General features: G+C 48.8%; 1 protein-coding gene across 1 annotated transcript in view; it reads left to right on the forward strand.

Annotated features, from left to right (window-relative positions):
• The window catches only part of LOC125712710 (A disintegrin and metalloproteinase with thrombospondin motifs 20-like), a 66,131-nt gene that overhangs the window by 2,439 nt on the left and 40,309 nt on the right, over positions 1 to 23,383 (forward strand). Inside the window, 9 exon segments of the mRNA XM_048983115.1 lie at positions 1,101 to 1,266; positions 8,936 to 9,168; positions 10,366 to 10,449; positions 10,669 to 10,793; positions 11,159 to 11,199; positions 11,820 to 11,925; positions 15,043 to 15,189; positions 18,539 to 18,683; positions 19,214 to 19,318. Coding sequence (XP_048839072.1) covers positions 1,101 to 1,266; positions 8,936 to 9,168; positions 10,366 to 10,449; positions 10,669 to 10,793; positions 11,159 to 11,199; positions 11,820 to 11,925; positions 15,043 to 15,189; positions 18,539 to 18,683; positions 19,214 to 19,318 — 1,152 coding nt within the window.

The raw sequence follows: 23,383 nt of genomic DNA on the forward strand, positions 1-23,383 counted from the left end.
AATGGAGTGTGATTTCACCAGCTTTCCATCACAGGGGACGTGCCGTTCATTTCTAGGCATAAAGACACATTGTGTTTGCAGCTACACCTGTTCCATGACTTTTGGTATGACTGTGTGTTTCAGATCTTCTGCTATATACTGCATGGTGGCGTATTCACTGTAATGCCTCTGGACTTACCCACACTGCGTTTCAGTGCTGTGTGCCATTTTCATTCTTTGACTCGACGACAGAGTCTGTCATCACCTTAATGTAATACTAGCATATACAGCTGGTGTTTAGCCTCACAATGCTACATGCTTAATGCTCTGTTTATTCATTTAAGTAAAATGATACAATAGGGAGCTTGGAACCCCAGTGACTGGCCAAAATTACAGTATATTGCTGAACCAGGATTCAGATGTCCAGTACTGGAAATACACCATCACTCATATTTTCATGGTTACTGTAAACAGAGAGGTTAATAAAAATCATATTATTTTGTTTATTATGCATCACGCTGTCAGTTTGCAGACAGAATTTGCTGCTTAGGGGTGGCGATGTGTGTTTCGATGGACGAAACCTTTGTGTTTTGTTTTCTGTGACAGAGTAAAAATGTTTTATAGTAACTTATTGATTGACTCAGCCCAGCTGACTGTCACAATCCAAGCGATTGTCTCCATTATATATACATTGTGTACCCTTAATAAAGACCCTGAAATGTTCAGCTTTTCAGTGCACCTTGAACACTGATAATGTAGTCTCCCGACATGTACGTGTACTGAGGGAAAAAGGAAATCCTAATCAGGTTTCATCTGGATTTCTGTAGGTTGTTTGCAAAGATTCTGAGCTTCACATTGGCTGAGAAATGATACTGAGAATGAATTGATGTCAATTTTAATATTATTTACAGCTATACAATAAAGGCAGACTAAATGTAACACTCTCCTTCAGATCTACAATGCTAGAGGTGATATTTGGAGGGGTTGATTCCTACTGGTTATTTAGCGACTCATCAGCCAGACCTGCGATGGTTACGGTTGCCACGGACGCCACATTCTTCAGTTGAGCGCAGTAGGTCGATTGTGCTCCACACCAGTGCCTGTGTACCTTGGCCTTTCAGATCGGGACCTTCACGACCCGGAGCGGCGAGTACTTTCTGGAGCCTCTGATGCCGGTGGAGGGTGAGGAATACGATGAGGAGCACAACAAGCCGCACCTGGTCTATAGGCACGAGAGGAAGAGGCGGAGTTCCAGGCCAGGCTCCCCTGAAGTGTGTGCAGTCCGTGGTGAGCTGCTCCTCCTTTGCTCCATGGTGTTCAGCCCAGCGCTGACCAACGGGGTTTCCTAAGCATGAATTATACCTCTGCATCAAATCGATGCTGTAAGTACAGCGTCAATGTGGACCCAATGCAATAGCCTGACCTGCACCCTCCCTGCAATGTAGCTACACATCACGGCCACGCAGACCGCTGGAGCTGTGATTGGTCCGCTTGGCAGCATTCGTTTATTTATGGAATTTAGTGAAGACAGCGTACATCCCCGGTGTATTTGTATCACTGTTTGACACTGAAATGCTATTTATGTCTAGCATCAAATAACCCACCATAGGCATCGTAGTACTGTAAGATCCACAAAACACTCCGGATGTAGTTTAGACCCCAACTTTAGAAGGGAAAATGCATAAAAAGCTCTGCATTTTTTCAAATGTGTCTACAGGGAGTTCGGAGCAGCACAGTAACCAGGACTCGATGGATGGGTACTGTGCTGAATGTTTGTTCTTTTCCTGTGTCAGTTGTGTGATTTGACAGTCATGCAGGATGGGAAGACAATTGATGCAACATCCAAAACTATGTATCGTATAGCGTTTCGGCGGTTTTAATTGCTGAGCAACACAAGCCCACCAGTGCACAAGTATAAATGCTCGCGACGATGCTGGCCGTTACAGTGTAGGCTTGGCGCAATAGTTTAAGTCAACTTTAAGGATGATAAGTTCTCCTCTGTCATGATGCTTTTCTGGTGAGTCTTCTGTCTTCTCCTACTGGCTGCTGCAGTAATTAAACACACGTTATGACAGTAAGCCTTGCTAGAAACCTTCAGAAGGACATTTTTACAAAAAAAATATCTAATCTTTTGTGTGAAGAATCCCGACCCTGCAGAGTTCACCATGACATGGGGATCTAGGCATCTTGGAGGGTGGTCCCAGGGCAGAGCAGCGCTGACATCATCAGCCTTTCATCTTGGGGGCGTTTGATTGGCTTATTGTCACGACTTGTCGTGGTGTATTGTTAACCAGCCCTATCAATGGTTCGCTATAAGGGTTTGAGTTCTTTGAATGACTGGTGGGTTCAGACTGCTGTCCTCTCTGTGCCCCTCTTTTCACTCTTTGAGTCCGTGGGGGCAATAGACAGATTTCTGCAGTCAATTGTTCATAGATCTTCGGCAGGAAGGCTGTTGTGTAGGCTTTATCCAAATTTAAAATGCATTTTCCCCATTTACGTGCCGCAACTTTGTATTCGTCATCTTTGAAGATGAATTTACACAGAGAATATGGATCTTCAATCTCTTAGGAAGATAGACAGATACTTTATTAGTCCCAGAGGAAATTACAGGTTTACTGTAGCTCAATATATGCATTTAGAGACTACAAATGCATTGAGACATTAATATGCAGAGGCAATAAATAATAGACAGCAATAAACAATGTCAGAGAAAGTATGTGATTGTATTCTGCGAATTTGATGTACCTGTTGTCATTGTAGTTGTGGCTGTGTAATTTTAAGAGGCATTGACGTAGAGTTCCGGAATTGGGAATGTCTGAACCTTTTTGATTGTGCAAAGGTGGGTTCCACATGTTCTGTGGCAAGAGATAGTGAGAGGAAGAGGTGGGGGCATCGATGCCAATCGACGCATGCCGTCTGCCATGCAGAGGATTAAAGCAGGGGATGTAGGTATCTCAGTCAGCATTTCCACGCCTCATCTGATAGAACCCTTTCCAGATGCAGCGATAGCAGGGCCTCCTTTGAAGCTCCCCGCTGTCTTTGTGACAGCGCCACTATCCCGGGAGAAATAAACACGCCCTTTTGTGGCGTCTCCGTGCTGAACAAACAGGGCCGAATGGCTCTTGGGCTAATTGACGTGGCATTGTGAAAGTCTGGGGGGCTCAGCTTGGCGGGACTCTGCATCAAAGGGCTCTTCCGCAAACATCGCCCAGTAGGCGGACTTGAGTGCTTCTTAAAGCACACATGTTCGTCGTTGTCGTTATTTTAAAGCGAAATATCGCAGTGCACATGTGCAGCTCCTATACAGTTTTGTAAAGATCGCAGGAATTATGCATGCATCTCCTGATCTGTCATTGAAAGTAGCTGGCTATTAGTGTTAGCATAGATAACTTTGACTTCAGACATCTTCATACATGTGCTGGTTGACTTATTAATCTTATTCTGGATGTTTTGCATTGACTGACGACGTGGGAGTGTCATGTGTAATGCAGAAATCTTTAAGCCTCTTTTATTGTCAGTCTGTAGGTTTGTGTTACCAGTTACCACCAAACTAAGGTTCCAGCCCAGTGCCAGATCAGGGACCTTCAAGACCTGAAAACGAGCACAAACTGTGCCAACAGTCTAACCCATGTTGAACGTAATACTAAACATACTCTGGATGTTTGATTTTTTTGTACTGTACAAAAACCAGTGATTCGTATATTGACTGAGTTAAAGGAACATTTGAGTGAGCAGGTCGGCACCTTAATTAAGAAGGGAGTAGGAGCCTTACTCACTCTCCCATGTCCACGTTTGGTACTTTGACCTCTCTCAGTATTCAGGCTAACTGCTGGGTCTGGTTATGTTGCCAATACTGAGTAACTCTCGCAGGAGTTTTAAATGGTTAATTAACACTAAGATTTATTTTGTTACTGGAATGAGCAGATCTGTATTGGGTGTGAATACTGTGGAGATCCCAGTGTTTGTATGAAATGGTGATAATACTTTATTGATCTCCATGGGGCAGTTGACTTTTCGCCTACCCCATCCTGCTCTCCACGACACACAGACACATAGGCGAGCTGGGCAGTGAGAGGCAGCCACTGCATGGAGCTGGGGGTTAAGGGGCCTGGCTTATGGACCACAGACGTGACTGTTCTGCAGCGGCCGGGCTGATCATAGGCACTGAGGCGTAGCCCACTGAGACATATGTCGCCCGTGTCCCTTTTAGAACCGATGGGAACCTGTTGGGTTGGTAGCCCCAAAGGGCGGTAGAAAGTCCTGCCATCCAGCTTAACTGTTTCTCGAGGGGTGGGTATCGTGGATGTGTCTGATCTTCATTCCTCTATTGGCTCTTTGGCTGCAAGCCGCGCCATGAAAAAGGAACAGCTTCTCTGATGGCGCGAGTCACAACTGCAAGACCATCGGCTTTGCGCAGGTCACCTTCCCTGTTAGCCCCCTGCTCTGTCCTTTTGGCTCGTAAGTGGGAGCCGAAGATGTGTTTCTATTCTGGTTGCTGTTTATTTTCACTTACTGATTAGCATATTTGTTTTAATTAGTTGCACTCTATGAACCCACTGTTCCGTCTGCATTCAAATCCCCAGTCGTGAATTCCAGCTGCTATTTTGCAGCTGAATATTGAGTCCATTGTTTTTAGTCTTTTGGGCGAGGTTGGGGGGAGGAGGGGACAGTCATTGGTGGAGAGCCAGTGTTTTGGTCACCACCTGCAAATTATTCATGCTGGTCTCAGTGTAGAAAGGTGTGGACAAGCAGTGTGTGTGCACTTAGATTTCGGTGGGTTTTACAGTATTTTTAAGTTTTAGAAAGCCAGAAACTTTGCATTCCCGAGTCTTAACTATTGCCCTAGTGCCCCACTGAGAGGTGTCTGGGTTATCACGCCAGTGCTATTAGCATGCCATGCTATAGCAGCATGGAGGTCATGTAGCCTCAGGCTGAAAACCATCTGAAAATGCTTGTGAACGTAGAGACTTCTGTCTGTTTGTGTATACAGGGTTGTATGTCTCTCTCTTTCTCTCTCTCTCTCACACACACACGCACACACACACACACACACACACACACACACACACACACACACACACACACACACACACAGGTTTGTAATTATATCTTTGTGGGGACACTCCATTCACATGACAACCTTAACCCCTACCCAGCCCTAACCTTAAATATAAGTAACCGAATTAAATACAAGACTTTTGTCATTTAAATTTTTTTTTGGCAATCCAAGATATTAGTAAAATTGAGTTTTATGGCCCCTATAACCCGGGACTCCTAATATGTTCTTTAGCCCCCCTAATAAATGTGCATTTATTAGCATATCATACAAAAAGCATGAATAGCTTTTTATATTATATGTTTTCCATTGCCCCCTAGTTATGACTCAGCCCCCCTATCCATTTATCTCTAAGTACACCCCTGCCCATAACCTCAGAATCACAGGATTGTATCCCATTATTGGGACATTTGGACCCCATACTGTAATTCATACATACCCCGCACACTTAGACCCCACACTGTAATACATACATAACCTGCACACTTGGACCCCACACTGTAATACATACATAACCCGCACACTTGGACCCCACAACATAATACATACATAACCCGCACACTTGGACCCCACACTGTAATACATACATAACCCGCACACTTGGACCCCACACTGTAATACATACATAACCCGCAGACTTGGACCCCACACTGTAATACATACATACCCTGCACACTTGGACCCCACAACATAATGCATACATAACCCGCACACTTGGACCCCACAACATAATACATACATAACCCGCACACTTGGACCCCACACTGTAATACATACATAACCCGCACACTTGGACCCCACAATATAATACATACATAACCCGCACACTTGGACCCCACAACATAATACATACATAACCCGCACACTTGGAGCCCACACTGTTATACATATATACCCTGCACACTTGGACCCCACACTGTAATGCATACATACCCTGCACACTTGTACCCCACACTGTAATGCATACATACCCTGCACACTTGGACCCCACAATATAATACATACATAACCCGCACACTTGGACCCCACAACATAATACATACATAACCCGCACACTTGGACCCCACACTGTAATACATACATAACCTGCACACTTGGACCCCACACTGTTATACATGCATGACCCGCACACTTGGAGCCCACACTGTAATACATACATAACCCGCACACTTGGACCCCACACTGTAATACATACATACCCTGCACACTTGGACCCCACAACATAATACATACATAACCCACACACTTGGACCCCACACTGTAATACATACATAACCTGCACACTTGGACCCCACACTGTTATACATACATAACCTGCACACTTGGAGCCCACACTGTTATACATCCATACCCTGCACACTTGGACCCCACACTGTAATACATACATAACCCGCACACTTGGACCCCACACTGTAATACATACATACCCCGCACACTTGGACCCCACAACATAATACATACATACCCTGCACACTTGGACCCCACACTGTAATACATACATACCCTGCACACTTGGACCCCACAACATAATACATACATACCCTGCACACTTGGACCCCACACTGTAATACATACATAACCCGCACACTTGGACCTCACACTGTAATACATACATAACCCACACACTTGGACCTCACACTGTAATACATACATAACCCACACACTTGGACCCCACACTGTAATACATACATAACCCGCACACTTGGACCCCGCACTGTAATACATACATACCCTGCACACTTGGACCCCGCACTGTAATACATACATAACCTGCACACTTGGACCCCATACTGTAATACATACATAACCGGCACACACTCACTAGAAATAAAAACACATAATAAAAAAGAAGTTTTCTCTGCGAAATTTCTTCAGATCCCGATTTGGACTGTTGGGTGTTACAAACCTGCAAAAGAATAATTCAAATGATTTGAGATTGCAGACTTGATGCTTGTATGCAGTGTTTGTGGACTGTAGTAGGTTTAGGAATTACGATTCACATCTCATGAGGAATTCTTACAACAGGATTTTAAGCTGAATTCCAGCCAGCAAGAAGAATTTCTGATCCTGTTCTTGCTAAAATGACTGTTTTCCAGCTGTACTTCCTGGGTTATTAATGTCATTGTGCCTCACCGTAGGAGTCCGACTTTCTCTGGCTCGCCAGTACTTTTTGGCATAAGAAAAAAGCCTTGACTCTTTATTCACATAGTTCCTGGGTGCAGAAAAGCTGCTCACAACAAGGTCTTTCGTCACTGTAGGCTTCAGAAGAGGTTCCACTTCTATACTTTCATTTCGCGTTGCTGTGGACTTGCTTGGTGATTTCTGTGACGTGCTCTCTGGCCGTTTCACCGTGAGGAGCAGACAGAGAGGGTTGTGGAAGGGGTGCATTCTGATGCTGGTTTGGGTTTACACTTTTGAGGGTCCTTCATGGTTCACCGCTTGTTCCTGTCTTGACACCTGGTCTGACTGATTTGGGAAAAGCCCCCAGACTCCAAAGGTCATGAACCCTAGCCGTCTTCGAACCCTGTCATAATAATTCCTTCATTGTTCTGCACTAATAAAAGTGCTTTTGGCGCACGGATTCCTCCCTCTTGACAAGATTAGTGAACGTCAAGGTGCTTCCGAACACGGAATGGCCCTCAGGCTGCGGAGTCGAATATAGGAAGTTATTACATGTGTTTACTTTGTCTGTGGTTAGGATGGCTTAGGGGAGCTACTGTCAAGTTCATTTTCCTCCACTTTGGGCCCATTTTCTTTGTCCTTAATCCACCGTGAACGTTTTCCCGGCCTTTTCAAGCAGGCTTCCGGACCGCCCCTTTAATGCTGGCTCACGAGGACAGGCGGCTGCCCAAGTCCAAATGGGATTACACAGGGCTTGGTGTGACCATTCACGGTTCACTTTATCCGCACAAGTCTGCCACTCTCTACCTCTGTCCCAGCGCTGATCAGATAAAACGGCCCACTAAAGGACCCCCCCCCACCCAAGCACAGACCCTAGTGTCTAGAAGAGTGCTGTAAGGTTTCAGGTTTTCACTACTCATGCATGGAGCTGGTCTAGGCCGCACAATGCAACATCATTCTTAAATTCTTAAATGTTTTTAAAGAGTTAAAGGGGTGCAGATATTGGTTTGCCTGACAGAATTCCAGCATTTTTTCCCAGTGATTTTTATTTGTAATATTTGTACTGTTATTTTTACTGTTTTTATTTGTAAGTTGTTTCATGAAGTGACTTTAATACGACCAGCTTTTGCTTAAATGAGGTGGTGTGCAGCTCAGTAAGTTTCAAATCTTTGCCTGTCTCCAGAAGGTTGTGGGTTTAAATCCTGTGCCTGATAGGGTGGTCATATCATCCTTGCGCAAGACCCTTAAACCGAAATGCTTCAGGGATGCGGGCTTGTCCTGCTCCCTACTCCTAGCTGTCCTCACGTACGTGAAGCAGCCTGCTCCTGCAAACAGCCAGTCATCAGCTAAATACATGCAACACACACATGTGTTGGTGAGGTTCACTTCCTAGCCACCAAGCACCAGAACAGCTAATACCTGATGCGTTGTGGTTCCACCATCTCGGGATCAGCTGTCCTCTTGTGATTTTCACAGGCTGGTGTCTGCAGTTTACAGAGAATGGTGTGATTAATGAAAAGAGTCTACTCAGGCAATTCTGTGGCTGAAAACGCCTTGTTAATGAAAGAGGTCAGAGGAGAATATCCAGACTTGCTAAAGCTAACAGGAAGGTCACAAGTGCAAGAATAACAGCTCAGAGGTGCGCGCCAACTCGTCAGCCCCGAAAGCGCTTCTGGGGGCAAAGTAATTCAGTCCATCCAATCTCATTGTCCAAATGGCTGCCTTGTTATCATTGTACAGTATTACTGACTTACAGTTCTCTATTCGGTGTGTTCCCAGAAGGTGTTTTGGAGAACGAGAACGTTCTCCATAGCCGCAGAGGCGCTGGAGAGGAGGCAGATGCTCATCTCTCAGGAACCGACTCCAGCGCCCGGAATTTCCACTCCCAGTCACGACAGAAGAGGTTCCTCTCATACCCCCGATACGTGGAGCTGATGGTGACCGCTGATGCCAAGATGACCAGGCACCATGGACACAACCTGGAGAACTACATCCTGACAATCATGTCAGTAGTAAGTAAGATTCCATTTTTATGAGTTACTGTACGCTCAGCGGTTATTGTCATGGTTTGATGATGATTAATACTGTGAACTGCTCTTCTGAAACCTTATAAAACATGGGCTCATTGTTACTTCACGATACGTGTCTGACTCCTGTGTATCACTGGGATCTGTGTTCCTGCTCTCTCCGGTTCTGTGTCCTGGTGTTGCTCATTCTGATAATTATTACCTGCCAGCCAGTTAATACATAGTCAGAGCTGTGATGACTAAACTGTTGGACATCTGGTGTCCTGGATGCGAAGACCATGCCCTTTAGAAGCTGCTCTTTGTAATGATTTGCCAGTACAGGGTGTCCATAATGTCCCCAAAGTGTGGTAAAACCTGAAACTTCCTTCCTTTTGGGGACATTTTCAGGTTCCATGGTAAGGAAGGCCCTTAACATTCAATCATACCAGGTACTGGCTGACTCCACCAAGAAGTGAATGTCGCTAAAAGCGTCTGATAATTTAATAAAATGTAAAATGTAAGAGGGTGGATGGATGGATATGCCTGAGGTTTCTTGGTATGGTTCCTTTGATGATAACAATGTCATACTCAATGTGTCAGGCCCCATCAGTAACCCATAAGCCCACAGAGAAGCTGCAGGCCCTCTGTCTGAGTCTGAATCCGAGTCTGATTCCGAGTCTGAGTCCGAGTCTGAGTCTGAGTCTGAGTCTGAGCAGAGCCAGCAGCTGGACCGAGTAACCATGAGGAACATGCTGGTGCTCCCCCCCGCCGAGGCTGATGGGGGGGGGGGGGGGGACAGTGGGAGCTGTGGAAATCCCTAACGGTCAGCATAGTGGTGGGTGTCGGGTCCTCCAGGGCCGTGTCCTGCAGTGACTTTGCCTTAGCCTGCCCCCCCCCCCCCCTTAATGAGTGCAGTGTGTGTAGGGGATTAATGAGTTTCTTGTCATGGATGGTTGGATGCCCCCTGAATGGGAGTTTGGGAGTGGGGGTGGACAATAGAGTGAGGAAACTGGGACCCTTGAGATCATGCGGTGAAGGATTCCACAAAATAATCGCCTTTGAGGCCTCTCGTGTCATGACGTACGTCGTTGCGTTTCTGCTGAAGATGCACCGTCTCCTGTCGGCATGGAGATCTGTTTATCAGATGTGTGTGTCCACGTTCTAAGGATTACGACTGCCCTCCGTGTGTTTGTCGATTTGCAGGTGGCTGCAATCTACAGGGACCCCAGTGTGGGGAATCTCATCACCGTTACCATTGTTAAGCTGATCGTTATCCATAATGAGCAGGTAGGAGCATTTTCTTATTCGTTTCCCATTGACAGTGATTCTAAAAGCCAGACTGTGATACAAATGTTGTTACTTATAGCAACCATCACTGGCTATAAAAGATGTTTGTGGCGTTGACTGGTCAGGACGCTACATCCTTGAAGTACGAGGTCATGTGACTGCTACTGATCAGTATCCTCTGCCGTAAGACCGACTTTTAACTGAGATTCCCCTCCACAGGATGGACCGTCCATAAGTTATAATGCCGCTTCTACACTCCACAGCTTCTGTGTGTGGCAGCAGAGTCAGAACGTTCCGGACGACAACCACCCGTCGCACCACGACACCGCACTGCTCATCACCAGGTCTTCACACCTTAGGGTTATTAGCGTAGTGATGTTTCGCGAGTCACGAGTGAGTGGAGAGTTGAGGTGGAATCCGCTGCCTTTGTTGGTCTAATTAAAATAGAAACATGAGGAGGAGTGTGGAGGCGGGATCCTTTCTGTTCTTGCTGAGTTCTGCCGCCTCCTAATCCTGGTTTAATTTAAATTTAAATGAACAGAGAGGGAGGAACGCATGACATTGGCCCACCCCCCGTTCTACGGCGCTGTGTGTGGCCCCTCTGCTCTCGGTCATGTGGATGTTTGCTTAATTACTGACCAGCTCTGTCATGGCTTCCTGAATGCATGGGATGAACGTAAGTCTGCTGGTGTGTTTTCTCTTTGGACAGGGAGGACATCTGCAGGGCCAAAGACAAATGCGACACGCTGGGTAAGGAGGCTTGACGTCTTCATTGCCCTTTCTGGCCTAACTTAGCATCCTCTTGGATTCATCGAAGACATGGCAGGGAATTGAAATGTTTTAAACAAAAGGAGGAAATATAGGCAGTTCTCGACTGATGTAAGTGATCCACGGACCTTTACGTGAGTCGAATTTTACGTTAGTCGGATCTCCCTTCCTTTACCATTCTAGATACCTAATAACAAAAAATATATAAGCCAAAATCAGTAATAGATACTAAAGAACATTCATTAAATATCTGAAAATTTAAAGTGTAAATTTACATACAAGCACGTGTTGCCTTTTTCCATTAGCGCCTTCTTACTCTCTATGTACATATCTCGGATGTGTTTTTTTTGAGGCCAGATTAACTTAAGTTTGTTTTGCACAAGTTAAGAGCTGCCTGTAAATGCCTGGGCTTGCAGCTGAGTTTTACGTTTATATGATGCGTGATTTTTATATTTGCCTGTCTTTGTGTTGTACGATATGTACGATCTGAAGATTTGTAAAGACCCTGGCGTCAGGACCCATCCCTACACTAAGGGCGGTAGCTTGAGTCGCCAGCCGCTAACTGGGTTTCTCTACTGTTCCCCTCCCCCTTCGCTGGCCAGGCCTGGCAGAGCTGGGGACCATGTGTGATCCGTACCGGAGCTGCTCCATCAGCGAGGAAAATGGCCTGAGCGCCTCCTTCACCATCGCACACGAACTGGGCCACGTGTAAGTCTGCCTCTACACCCCAGCATTCCCCCTCCCCCAGGGCTCGTTATACACAGCATTCCCCCTCCCCCAGGACTCATCACACCCCAGCATCCCCCCTCCCCCAGGACTCGTCACACCCCAGCATCCCCCCTCCCCCAGGACTCGTCACACCCCAGCATCCCCCCTCCCCCAAGACTCATCACACCCCAGCATCCCCCCTCCCCCAGGACTGGTCACACCCCAGCATCCCCCCTCCCCCAGGACTGGTCACACCCCAGCATCCCCCCTCCCCCAGGACTCGTCACACCCCAGCATCCCCCCTCCCCCAGGACTCGTCACACCCCAGCATCCCCCCTCCCCCAGGACTCGTCACACCCCAGCATCCCCCCTCCCCCAGGACTCGTCACACCCCAGCATCCCCCCTCCCCCAAGACTCGTCACACCCCAGCATCCCCCCTCCCCCAGGACTCGTCACACCCCAGCATCCCCCCTCCCCCAGGACTCGTCACACCCCAGCATCCCCCCTCCCCCAGGACTCGTCACACCCCAGCATCCCCCCTCCCCCAGGACTGGTCACACCCCAGCATCCCCCCTCCCCCAGGACTCGTCACACCCCAGCATCCCCCCTCCCCCAGGACTGGTCACACCCCAGCATCTCCCCTCCCCCAGGACTCGTCACACCCCAGCATCCCCCCTCCCCCAGGACTCCTTACACCCCAGCATCCCCCCTCCCCCAAGACTCGTCACACCCCAGCATCTCCCCTCCCCCAGGACTCGTCACACCCCAGCATCCCCCCTCCCCCAGGACTCGTCACACCCCAGCATCTCCCCTCCCCCAGGACTGGTCACACCCCAGCATCCCCCCTCCCCCAGGACTCGTCACACCCCAGCATCTCCCCTCCCCCAGGACTCGTCACACCCCAGCATCTCCCCTCCCCCAGGACTGGTCACACCCCAGCATCCCCCCTCCCCCAGGACTCGTCACACCCCAGCATCTCCCCTCCCCCAGGACTGGTCACACCCCAGCATCCCCCCTCCCCCAGGACTCGTCACACCCCAGCATCCCCCCTCCCCCAGGACTGGTCACACCCCAGCATCCCCCCTCCCCCAGGACTCGTCACACCCCAGCATCCCCCCTCCCCCAGGACTCGTCACACCCCAGCATCCCCCCTCCCCCAGGACTCGTCACACCCCAGCATCTCCCCTCCCCCAAGACTCGTCACACCCCAGCATCCCCCCTCCCCCAAGACTCGTCACACCCCAGCATCTCCCCTCCCCCAGGACTCCTTACACCCCAGCATCCCCCCTCCCCCAAGACTCGTCACACCCCAGCATCTCCCCTCCCCCAGGACTCGTCACACCCCAGCATCCCCCCTCCCCCAAGACTCGTCACACCCCAGCATCCCCCCTCCCCCAGGACTCGTCACACCCCAGCATCCCCCCTCCCCCAGGACTCGTCACACCCCAGCATCCCCCCTCCCCCAGGACTGGTCACACCCCAGCATCTCCCCTCCCCCAGGACTCATCACACCCCAGCATCCCCCCTCCCCCAGGACTGGTCACACCCCAGCATCCCCCCTCCCCCAAGACTCGTCACACCCCAGCATCTCCCCTCCCCCAGGACTGGTCACACCCCAGCATCCCCCCTCCCCCAAGACTCGTCACACCCCAGCATCCCCCCTCCCCCAGGACTCGTCACACCCCAGCATCCCCCCTCCCCCAAGACTCGTCACACCCCAGCATCCCCCCTCCCCCAGGACTGGTCACACCCCAGCATCCCCCCTCCCCCAAGACTCGTCACACCCCAGCATCCCCCCTCCCCCAAGACTCGTCACACCCCAGCATCTCCCCTCCCCCAGGACTGGTCACACCCCAGCATCCCCCCTCCCCCAGGACTGGTCACACCCCAGCATCCCCCCTCCCCCAAGACTCGTCACACCCCAGCATCCCCCCTCCCCCAAGACTCATCACACCCCAGCATCCCCCCTCCCCCAGGACTGGTCACACCCCAGCATCCCCCCTCCCCCAGGACTCGTCACACCCCAGCATCCCCCCTCCCCCAGGGCTCCTTACACCGCAGCACCCCCCCCCCCAGGCCCATTACACTGCAGCATCTCCCTTCACCTTATGATTCTCATTCTGTGCTCTTTGCCGAACCCTGTGTTCTTGTCTTAGATGTAAAATGAGATCTCTGTTTATGCAGGGTGGCCTCGACTCGAGTGTAATTCAATTCATTCAGGTCTTTTAAACATATATAGTGGTTTTTCTTCAGTGTTTCAAATTAGGACACTTTCAGCAAATATATAAAGCCGTATAAGACCATAAGTTGATGTGACCCCACCCCTCCCCCCCTTACAGTCACTGCAGTGAAATTTCCCATCTCACAGAGCTAACGGGTTCACATCCCGACCACTGCTGGATGCTTGTAGGGATTCGGGCCGTGAGCCATACTTAGGAGCAGGACCCGAACAGCTGGTTCACCTCAGTCCACAAGCGCCCCACCGCCCGCTGGGTTTGGTTCCTGTTACTGGGCCACAGCCAGGTCCTTTGTGAGCAGGTCTCATTTGTCCCCATTTGACATCAAATGCACAAGGTCGTAAAGGTTTGTGTCCCTCGGTCATTATCTTCCAGGCACAATTTGCCTTGTTTTCCTGCATTACATTTAGAACGGCACTGTTTGTAATTAAACCTCCCTTTTCTAGTTTAACGCTTGGTTTAGGGCAGCATTTAACAACCCCGTCCTTGTAGACCCCAAAACGGTCCACTTTTTCCCGCACAGCTTCCAGTACAAATACACAAGGTTTTCTGTCTTCTCGATTGGCGGGGAGCTTTGAGAGAGCAACCATGTGGACACCGGTTTAGGGGCTTATGTCATATTAATAGCTCTTCCAGGTATCCATAGCAACAGCTAACTTACCACTGCCACTGGCCCGGTGCATTGTGGGAAAGACGTGGGTCGATCTCTGGGGTGAGTCTCAGGGCTGTGGAAGATGACAGTGGGGTAGATCTGCTTGTCGTTAGGTTTTCTGAACTGAAGCATGGAGTTAGATAAATTAAACACGAAAGATAATGTCACGTGGATCTTCCGAAGTTTGAGCCTGATGTCGCTGTAACCGAAGTTTCTCCTTGATGTAGGTTCAATATGCCCCACGACGACAATCCGAAATGCAGGGAGGCTGGGATGAAACCGCAGTACCACGTCATGGCCCCCATGCTCAATGACGAGACCAGCCCCTGGACGTGGTCCAAGTGCAGCCGGAAGTACATCACCGACTTCCTTGAGTAGGTATTGTGCGTGAGAGCAGGGACAGGAGATACATTTCCTGGATCTCCTGCCGAATCTTTGCTCCTTAAAACTACCACAGCGTGGCGATTTGTGTGTGGAGTTTGCATGTTTCCCCATGTCATCGTGGGGACTCCATCAGGTACTCTGGTTTCCCCCCCACAGTCATGTTGAGGGTAATTGGAATTATCAAATTGCCCATAGGTATGTGTGGGTGCGTGAATGGTGTGTGAGTGTGCCCAGAAATGGGTTGGTGCCCCATCCTGGGTTGTTCCCTGCCTTGCCTCCATAGATTCCAGGATAGACTCCAAACCCCCCGTCACCCTGCATAGGACAAGGGACAAGCCCGTAGAGAAGATGGATGGATGGGTATTAACCTAAAGGCATCACAATAAATGAAAGAACAGTGAATTGAAGAGGCCCACGGTCGATCTCATTGAGTGCATTTCCTGTTTAAAGGAGTTTCCAGCTTTGCTGACTGCCTCTCGAGATGCTGGACAAGCAGATCCACAGCCGAGGCATTTTTTCCCCTCGACGGCAGTATCTTGGGGCGACCACACTTCTCTCTCAGGCCAAAGCCGAACGCTGACCACTGGCCTCTCTGGAGGGGTTCCCCTTTAAGATGGGAAATGTCAGTTATAATTAGGTTTCTTTCCCCTGGACGTGACCCTTTTGATCTCTCCCTCCCGCTTTGTTGATTGTGTCACTGTACAAAAGGCGGCCTTGTTGACGAGTTCGCCCTCCGCATTGTCAGCCCTCTCCAAAGCCTCTTTACGATGACGTAGCGACGCACATATTTTCCGCTGGCAGCTCGGGCTCGAGTGGTCGGCTTAAAACACTCCTCTTGTTCCTCCGTAAGTCAATAATAATCAGCCTTTTGGGGGGGTATTTGAATTCACAGCTGTGAGAGGGGGAAGCGAAAATGTCAGTCGCGATAAGACAACTTTTCACACTGTATTTCGGGTAAAAAAAAAAAACTGATTTGTTTAACAATGAGACTGGAATAAATGCCAGAAAGCAAAGGTACGCGGCCTTTTACTGGGTCCCTGTGGCACCGAGCCTGCAGCCTACGGCTTTGTGGGACCTGATTATTTGACAAAGATGCACATTCACCGAGTCAGTTCCTCTCCTGCCGGAGGTTACTCGGTCAAGTACATCAGTGTTTTCACTGGTCTCCAGAAGAGAATTTCTAGCCAAGAGAGTTTCCCATAAACAACCTGGCCTGGAGTGTGCGTCTTTGATTGTTACTGTGTTGATTTCATAGAACCACTACTGGTTAGTTACGGTGGCCCCGGGGTGCCAAACAGAACAAAGAAGAAAACACAAGTGAAAATGCAAACACTTTTTTTTTGTTTTTGGAAAAAATAGTTTCTTCTGTTGTATTATGAGCCAAGTATCTCCAAGTATTTTTAGTGAATCATCTTTCTATCATGTTTTAACATAGCAATTCCGCTTTTATTTCCTGTGGTTCAGTTTTATTTTACTGCGGAGCGACACAATAAGCATTAGCCGGCAGTGGCTATTCCTTAATGGGCAGAGCATACGGTCCAGAGGGGAAGGCCAGCCGACACGCAGTCGGTCGGTCAGGGTTCAGGGCGCGTATGGTACCCATTACAGAATCGCTTGAAATTGAAATTATCAAAATTGCTTTCATACAGAGCCCTTAAAAAAACAGGCGTCCGAAGAAAATCCGCCTGCTTGTTTTGATGCACGTCCAAGTCCAGAGCGTCTCAGATCATTTTTTAGTGACAAAACCTAAAATATCAAAAGGCTGCCTTTCGGGCCCGATCATACTCATGTTTTTAATAATGGCGAGTTGAAGTTGGCCCCTTTTAATTAACGGTTGACAAAACGGTGAAAGACGTCCCGTGCAAGTCGCGGTTCCCCAGGTTTTATCTTTTAAAACCAACCCCCCCCCCCCCCAATGGAAATATTTCGCTGAAAGTCTTTGAAACAAAGGAACCCTTATGGTTTTGACTGAAATGAAGTTACCGTTGTAACCAAAGTCAAGTCGTCGTAATTCCTGGCTGTAGCCATCAGCCTCTAGGCTGGAAAGCAGGTGTTTTGTCCTCATTAATGGACAGATTGTGAGCACAGTACCATCAAGATGGGTGAGTGTTTATCAAGCGCTGATTTATCTGTTTTTGTGTCCCCCCCCCCCCCCCCCGTTGTCCTGCACACCAAATGGGAAAGCTACTCCAAAAGCCCCTAGCGTAGTGTTGGGGGGGGGATGCTTCTTGGCCTCTGACGCCATCCTTAGAAAGTCACAGACCTGGGGTTTGTCCCGATAAGATCCCCCTACCCCCCGCCTTTGTTGGAGCCTTGGGCTTTGAGGATGGGTGTGGTGAGCGTGGTCTCCACGGACAAAAAGGTCTGACAGTTCAGACTGATTGATATAATTAAACACCGGCTTTTTCTGGCAGATTGATTCAGGCCCCAAATCCTGCCTTTTTACGTGGCTTCTGCTTGCTGGCTGCTTTCTTCTTGCTCTGAGCCTCCCCTCCCCCCCCCCTCCCCCCCCCCCCCCGCCGCATCTTTTCACTCTTATTTCATGCCTGCAGAGATCCTGAACTCCAACCATTCAGGCTCACGGTCAGGGAAAAAATGCGGACCACCCAGGCTGGCAGTGGCAGCCATTTTGCCCTAGTTTGTCTGAGTATCAATTTATTATTAGATGTCAAGGCTGAGCTCAAAGGATGAGCAAATGGGTCCCATACAGAAGAAGATGCTGTCATGACGATGGAATCGAGGGCAGGTGTGGTAGCAAAACAAAGGTTTATTGAACAGGGACTGTAAATAAATAGGATTGTGGGGGATCAAAAATGGGAGGAGTGGGACCAAGGGAGGCACAGGGAACAAGAGGGTTTAGTGTCAATGACTGGACTGGGGAACACAGTCCTGGGAAGCACATAAATATGGTACTAACAAGGGAACTAATGAGAAGCAGGTTGGGGTGATGTCCACCCGTGGGTTAAGAAGGAGAGGCGAGGGACAGGCATGGCTTGTTAGGGCCACGGCAGGGAGGAGGCAGCAGGGATATGACAAGTCCAACATGTTAAAGGAGCCACAAGTGGCCAACTCCCTCATGCAGGAAAAACACTCATCATTCATCATGCGTTGCCACAGTTAACATTATTATCTTCTCTGTGGTACCAAGCTGAAGCTGGCGGATCATAATCAAGCAGGACACAGTTACGAGTCTTAACTGCTGTAAGAGGATGACGATCAGATGTGAAAGTTTCTGTTGAAAAAAACATTTTGTTCATTTTTCTGCTCATTGGCCTTGAACAAAGGTTGAGGTAAGTTTGAAAAAGGTGCATTTATACCCTGTTTTGTTTTGCCGTTCAGCACCGGGTATGGGGAATGCCTTCTGGATGAGCCAGAGCTTTTCAGATCCTACCGCTTGCCACCTCAGCTCCCAGGCCAGCTATACAGCGCCGACAAGCAGTGCGAGCTCATGTTCGGCCCAGGATCCCAGGTCTGCCCGTACATGGTGAGTATCGCCGTCGGCTCTCTGCTGCCATCAGGGATGAGGTTCTAGGGAAATGGTTCTAGAAAGGTCTAGAATGGGGGATCTTCTCTCGTCTGTGTTCCCTCTCTTTTGATCCGTCTTCGGCGGTTTTCGCCTTTGCCTGCTTCATTCCCAGTCATGTGGGAGGTTTATGATCACCTGATTGGAACATGGGTCCTGAACAGACGTCCGGGTTCGTTGGATGGAACAAGCCGATTGGCGGGTCATGTTGTTAGTGTAGTGCCAGGGAGAACCCCGGGGGCTTTTCTTCTGCCAGGTGCTGTAAGTCAGGTGCTGTAAGTCAGGTGCTGTAAGTCAGGTGCTGGCCATGGGCATGTGGCCACCAGCTCAGGATCGCATCTCTGCATACGGCATCTTGGAGGCCTGGCTCAGGATCAGACATCGAACAGCGTCTTAGTTGTAGGCAAGGGGTGATGTTCTACTTCAAACCGTGTGTGTGTGTATCTCTCTCCCACCCGCTCTCCACCTCCCCCCACCCCGCCCTGCCACAGAGACAGTGCAAACGACTGTGGTGCACCAGCACAGAGGGGAACCACAAAGGCTGCCGCACTCAGCACATGCCCCTGGCCGACGGCTCTGACTGCGGCCATGGAATGGTAGGACCGTCTCACTGGATCTTATTCTTATTTGGTGTTATTGTCTTAAAAACAGGAGGATACAATGAGGTGTTTTGTCGTTGGTTCATCTAGTGCAGGGACCCAATGATCCCTTAGTCTGTCTCAGGAAGTACCTCACACCCCCCAAGCACTGGACCAGTACATCACAGGGTCCATACTTCCACACATTCGCTCTCAGGCAGTAAGGCTAATCAACAACTGATTAGATTACTCTTTACTATAGGGAGCTCTCAGGGAAACTCATTTCATCGCCTGCATATTCTGCTCTACGCCGTACCATTGCGCATTTCATTAATAAACTTTGCACATTATCGGAAATTCGTAGACAGAAATTCTGAGTTTTGGACTGTGGGAGGAGACCACGTGACCAGAGAGCCAGGGATGGGAAACAAACCTACACCAGCAGAGACTCAAATGGCTTTTGTTTTTCTCGGCAGATGAATGACTCGTTGATTACCAAATAATAGGTATTATTTGCTCCCTCTGTGACTTTGTGTGGGAAGCCTGCTGCCGGCTTGTAGGTGTCGAGGTAGGGGGTATGAATAAAGACACTGATCTCCTGTAAACACGCTCCGGTCTCCTCCCCCACGACCTTCAAAACGCAGCCCGAAAGTCCGACACAGAACAGAGACGGGCCAGAACTTGCTCATTGCCTCAACAGCGGAAAGGAAAAAAAATGAATTATGTAAATATATTTGTTCATCGTGTTCTCACTGAAGATGTATGGCCCCTTTTCCAACATCCCATTCACATTCTTGGCCTTGGTTACCACTTTATTTGGCCACTGTGGTCCAGGGATAGTTTTAAACATTTATTTTACCTCCGTACCCTGGGGCGGGGGGCAATTGGGGTGATTTGGAGTTTAAGGCTTTGGGTTTCGGGGGAGCAGTGTAGAATCCCAACTGTCTTTGAGCCCAAGGGCAAAGAGAAGTGTGAATTCAAGGAGACGTTCTTTGGGTGAGACGAGGTGGGGGCTGTGTGTGTGGTTAAATTCACGGCTTTGCGGTTGAGGCACCTTGTGGTGAACCCATGACCCTAGGCCTCTCGGAGAATGTGGCCGAGAGGGTCAGAGGTCAAAGGTCAGGCATTAATGGAGCAGAAGGATGAGAGGAGCACTTTGCACAAAGGACCCGCGTCAATGATCCAGCCATGGAAGGTGGTACTCCACTTAACCCTCTACCTTCTGTAGTACCTCAGGCTGACAGAATGGGGTAGCAGTCGTCACAGGGCAGCCCTGCCGGAGGGCAGATAACATTATCAGCGAGCTGTTTGTGCTCTATGCCCCGGCACTGGGAAAACAGCCCCCTTTGTCTTTAAGGTAGGGGTTGTGATGTTGTCTGGGCCCCCGGGCTCTTTGATGTACTCTCAGCTCACCTGCCCTGCAGGGGCCCTTTCATGTGGCACATGGAGACTTCTGGGAGACCTGCCTTTTCGCTCGGGAGTCTGCAAAGCGTCCCTCGCAGAGCCCGGGGGGAGGAAACTTAGGAGGCTGAGTGTCTGTGCCGCGTGACAGACGCATGCGAACAGGCGTGCCAAGTAAACCTGCGTAACGAACCGCAGTATGACACTGCCTGTGATCAGAAGGTCGTTGGTTCAAATCCCAGGATTGGGCAGAGTGGCTTCAGTTTGGGGCTCCCCAGACCCCGCAAAATGCTCCAGGGACTGTGTGAACCAGTCTTTGAATAAAAGCATCTGCTAAATAAATAAAACATAAACTTGTAAATACTGCATTTAGTAATTGTGCATGAATTTTAGCTATTTGGCAAACAGTTCTGGGAGGCAGAGTCAGTGATGCTGTCGATCAGGCCATTGAAATCTGCCAATATCAAATTTCGTGGAGGGGTCAAACCCATTATTTATGGATTTAAATGGGGCAGGGATGTTTAATTGCTCGTGCTGAACACAGCAGTTGGTCCAACACACAGTATGATTTCTTCACAATAAAAGGAAATGATGGATTTTGTGTCTTCCAGGAAACCTCGGGCGATTTTGGGCTGGTCCCATTGCTGTTTGATCCTGTTTATTCTCTCGGGTTTGTGTAGGGGATTGGTGGAGATTTTACTGGAATGGAGGTGTGGGGTACAAGGCGAGATATATTTTAATTTTACACATCACCCCGATTTGGCTTGTAGCTGCATGCAGTAACGAACCAGTTTCCCCCCCCATCGGTGCATAGCAATGCCTGACTGGGTAGCCGGAGGTGATCATGTGACCGCCAGTGGCATGCCTGTCATGTGACTTGGGAGACCCTAACCCTGCTTGTCATCTATAAACAAACTCTTTTCTGTAGGTTCCTGACCCAGTTTGGGACAAAGAGCTCCAGAAAGTCATTTAAAAACTATGAAAACCAGCTTCATGATCTGAATGCGTCTCAAACGTAATTGAGTAAATGATCTGGTGACTGATTTAACGAAGTTTTGGAGAAATGGGAAGGATGAAGAATCGCTGTAGAACAGAAGATGATCTGGATGTGCTTTGAAGTTGCTGCTGCTTTGTTTAGTGTAAACCTCCCTCTTAATTACATTCATGTTCTCATACCCAAATCTGCTCTGCGATGTTAAGGAGACTCTGAAGTGAGTCAGCCCTAAGGGCACCCCCACATGTGGGGCTTAATGGCGCGTTCCGTGTTGTTTGCGTCACATGATCTCGGGCCGCCCAGCTGGGCTCTGCATCCTTACACATGGTCGGGTCGTAGAGGCTAGGATGTGATTGTGTTTATTCATTCTAAATGGAGTAGCCCTAAAAACTGCCCCCCCCTCCCCCCGAACTGATGGGATCTTTTGATCAGTAAATTACTCTGAGAGACCCATGTAATGCTAAAAAAAAAATCTGAGTTAATTTTAAGCCCTGAATACTTACACCATTTCCCTCAAATGTGTAATTAGGTGCCATTAGCATTCGATGTCACATAAAAGCTAAACAGGACAATCTTTGCAAACTGGCATTGTATGAGAGCCTACTAGATTCTAGATGTTTCCTGAAACCATGTCATTATTAATTTCCATCATGTAAATCCATGTAGACTTTTTTTTTCCAACTCTAAGCAACCCAGCTGTTTTTTTCCAACTGTTTTTTTCCATTTATATATACATAAAGCTCTTAGCATATGGTGTGTAAATTGAAATATTACAGAACAGATCTATGGGTCAGCTGTAGCAGCATCAGGCGAAAATAGTTTTAGGAACTTCTTTATATCATCATTGCGGGTCAAACCATTAGACAACTTATGACAGCAAATTCGCAGGGTGCGTGTCTCGCCTAGAGACTCTCTTGGGCTTTGACCCTTCAATGCTGCGCATCCGCGTGAGAAACAGGCAACTCAGAGTTTGGGGAAATAATACAATGTCTCCCCAGCACATAGCCACCCACAAAAATGTGTTTGCTCCTGACCAGGCACGTAGCCAGGTAATGGAATAAAGTTTTAACTCTCTTTGAAATTTGTCGGACTCCCTTCGAAATTCATTTCTGGCTACGGGCCTGATGTGTCCATTTGGGCTTCTCTTATCCCGAGCAAAGTGATCATTAAGGGTAAATGAGTAGGTGGAATGCTCTGGAGTTGTGTTGCACCTGAGCTTCAGAGAGGCACTTTTACCCCAAGCGTCCCTCTCAAGTCAAACATAGTATTATCTCAGCGCAAGACCCTCTTTTATTTAAAACAATTAGCGTTCAACATTCTGGCTTAGCTCAGAGATCCTGGGCCTGTTGCTACAGTGGTTACGCCCAGCGTAACCGAAGATCACGTCCTCGCCTGCGTCCTTACGATGACAGATGGTTAACGGCCGTTCATTTTGGAAAACGAGTCCCACGCTTTCATCCCATATTGTGATTAAGAAGAATCAAGTATACTGGTCAGAGTGGGCAGTGGAAGGGACACGTACTGGGGACCTCAGGGAGTGGGAAAGTGTCAAAATGACAGGCTGATGGTGTCTGCGGGGATCCTCTCTCCCTTTCATTTATCGGCAATGTGTGATTTTGAGAAATTATCGACACTACATACATTTTTTAGAAATTGCAGGGGTGGCTGAGCAGGCTAGACTGGGCATA

The sequence above is a fragment of the Brienomyrus brachyistius genome, chromosome 1 (genome assembly GCF_023856365.1).
Source record: "Brienomyrus brachyistius isolate T26 chromosome 1, BBRACH_0.4, whole genome shotgun sequence".
Lineage (NCBI taxonomy): Eukaryota > Metazoa > Chordata > Actinopteri > Osteoglossiformes > Mormyridae > Brienomyrus > Brienomyrus brachyistius.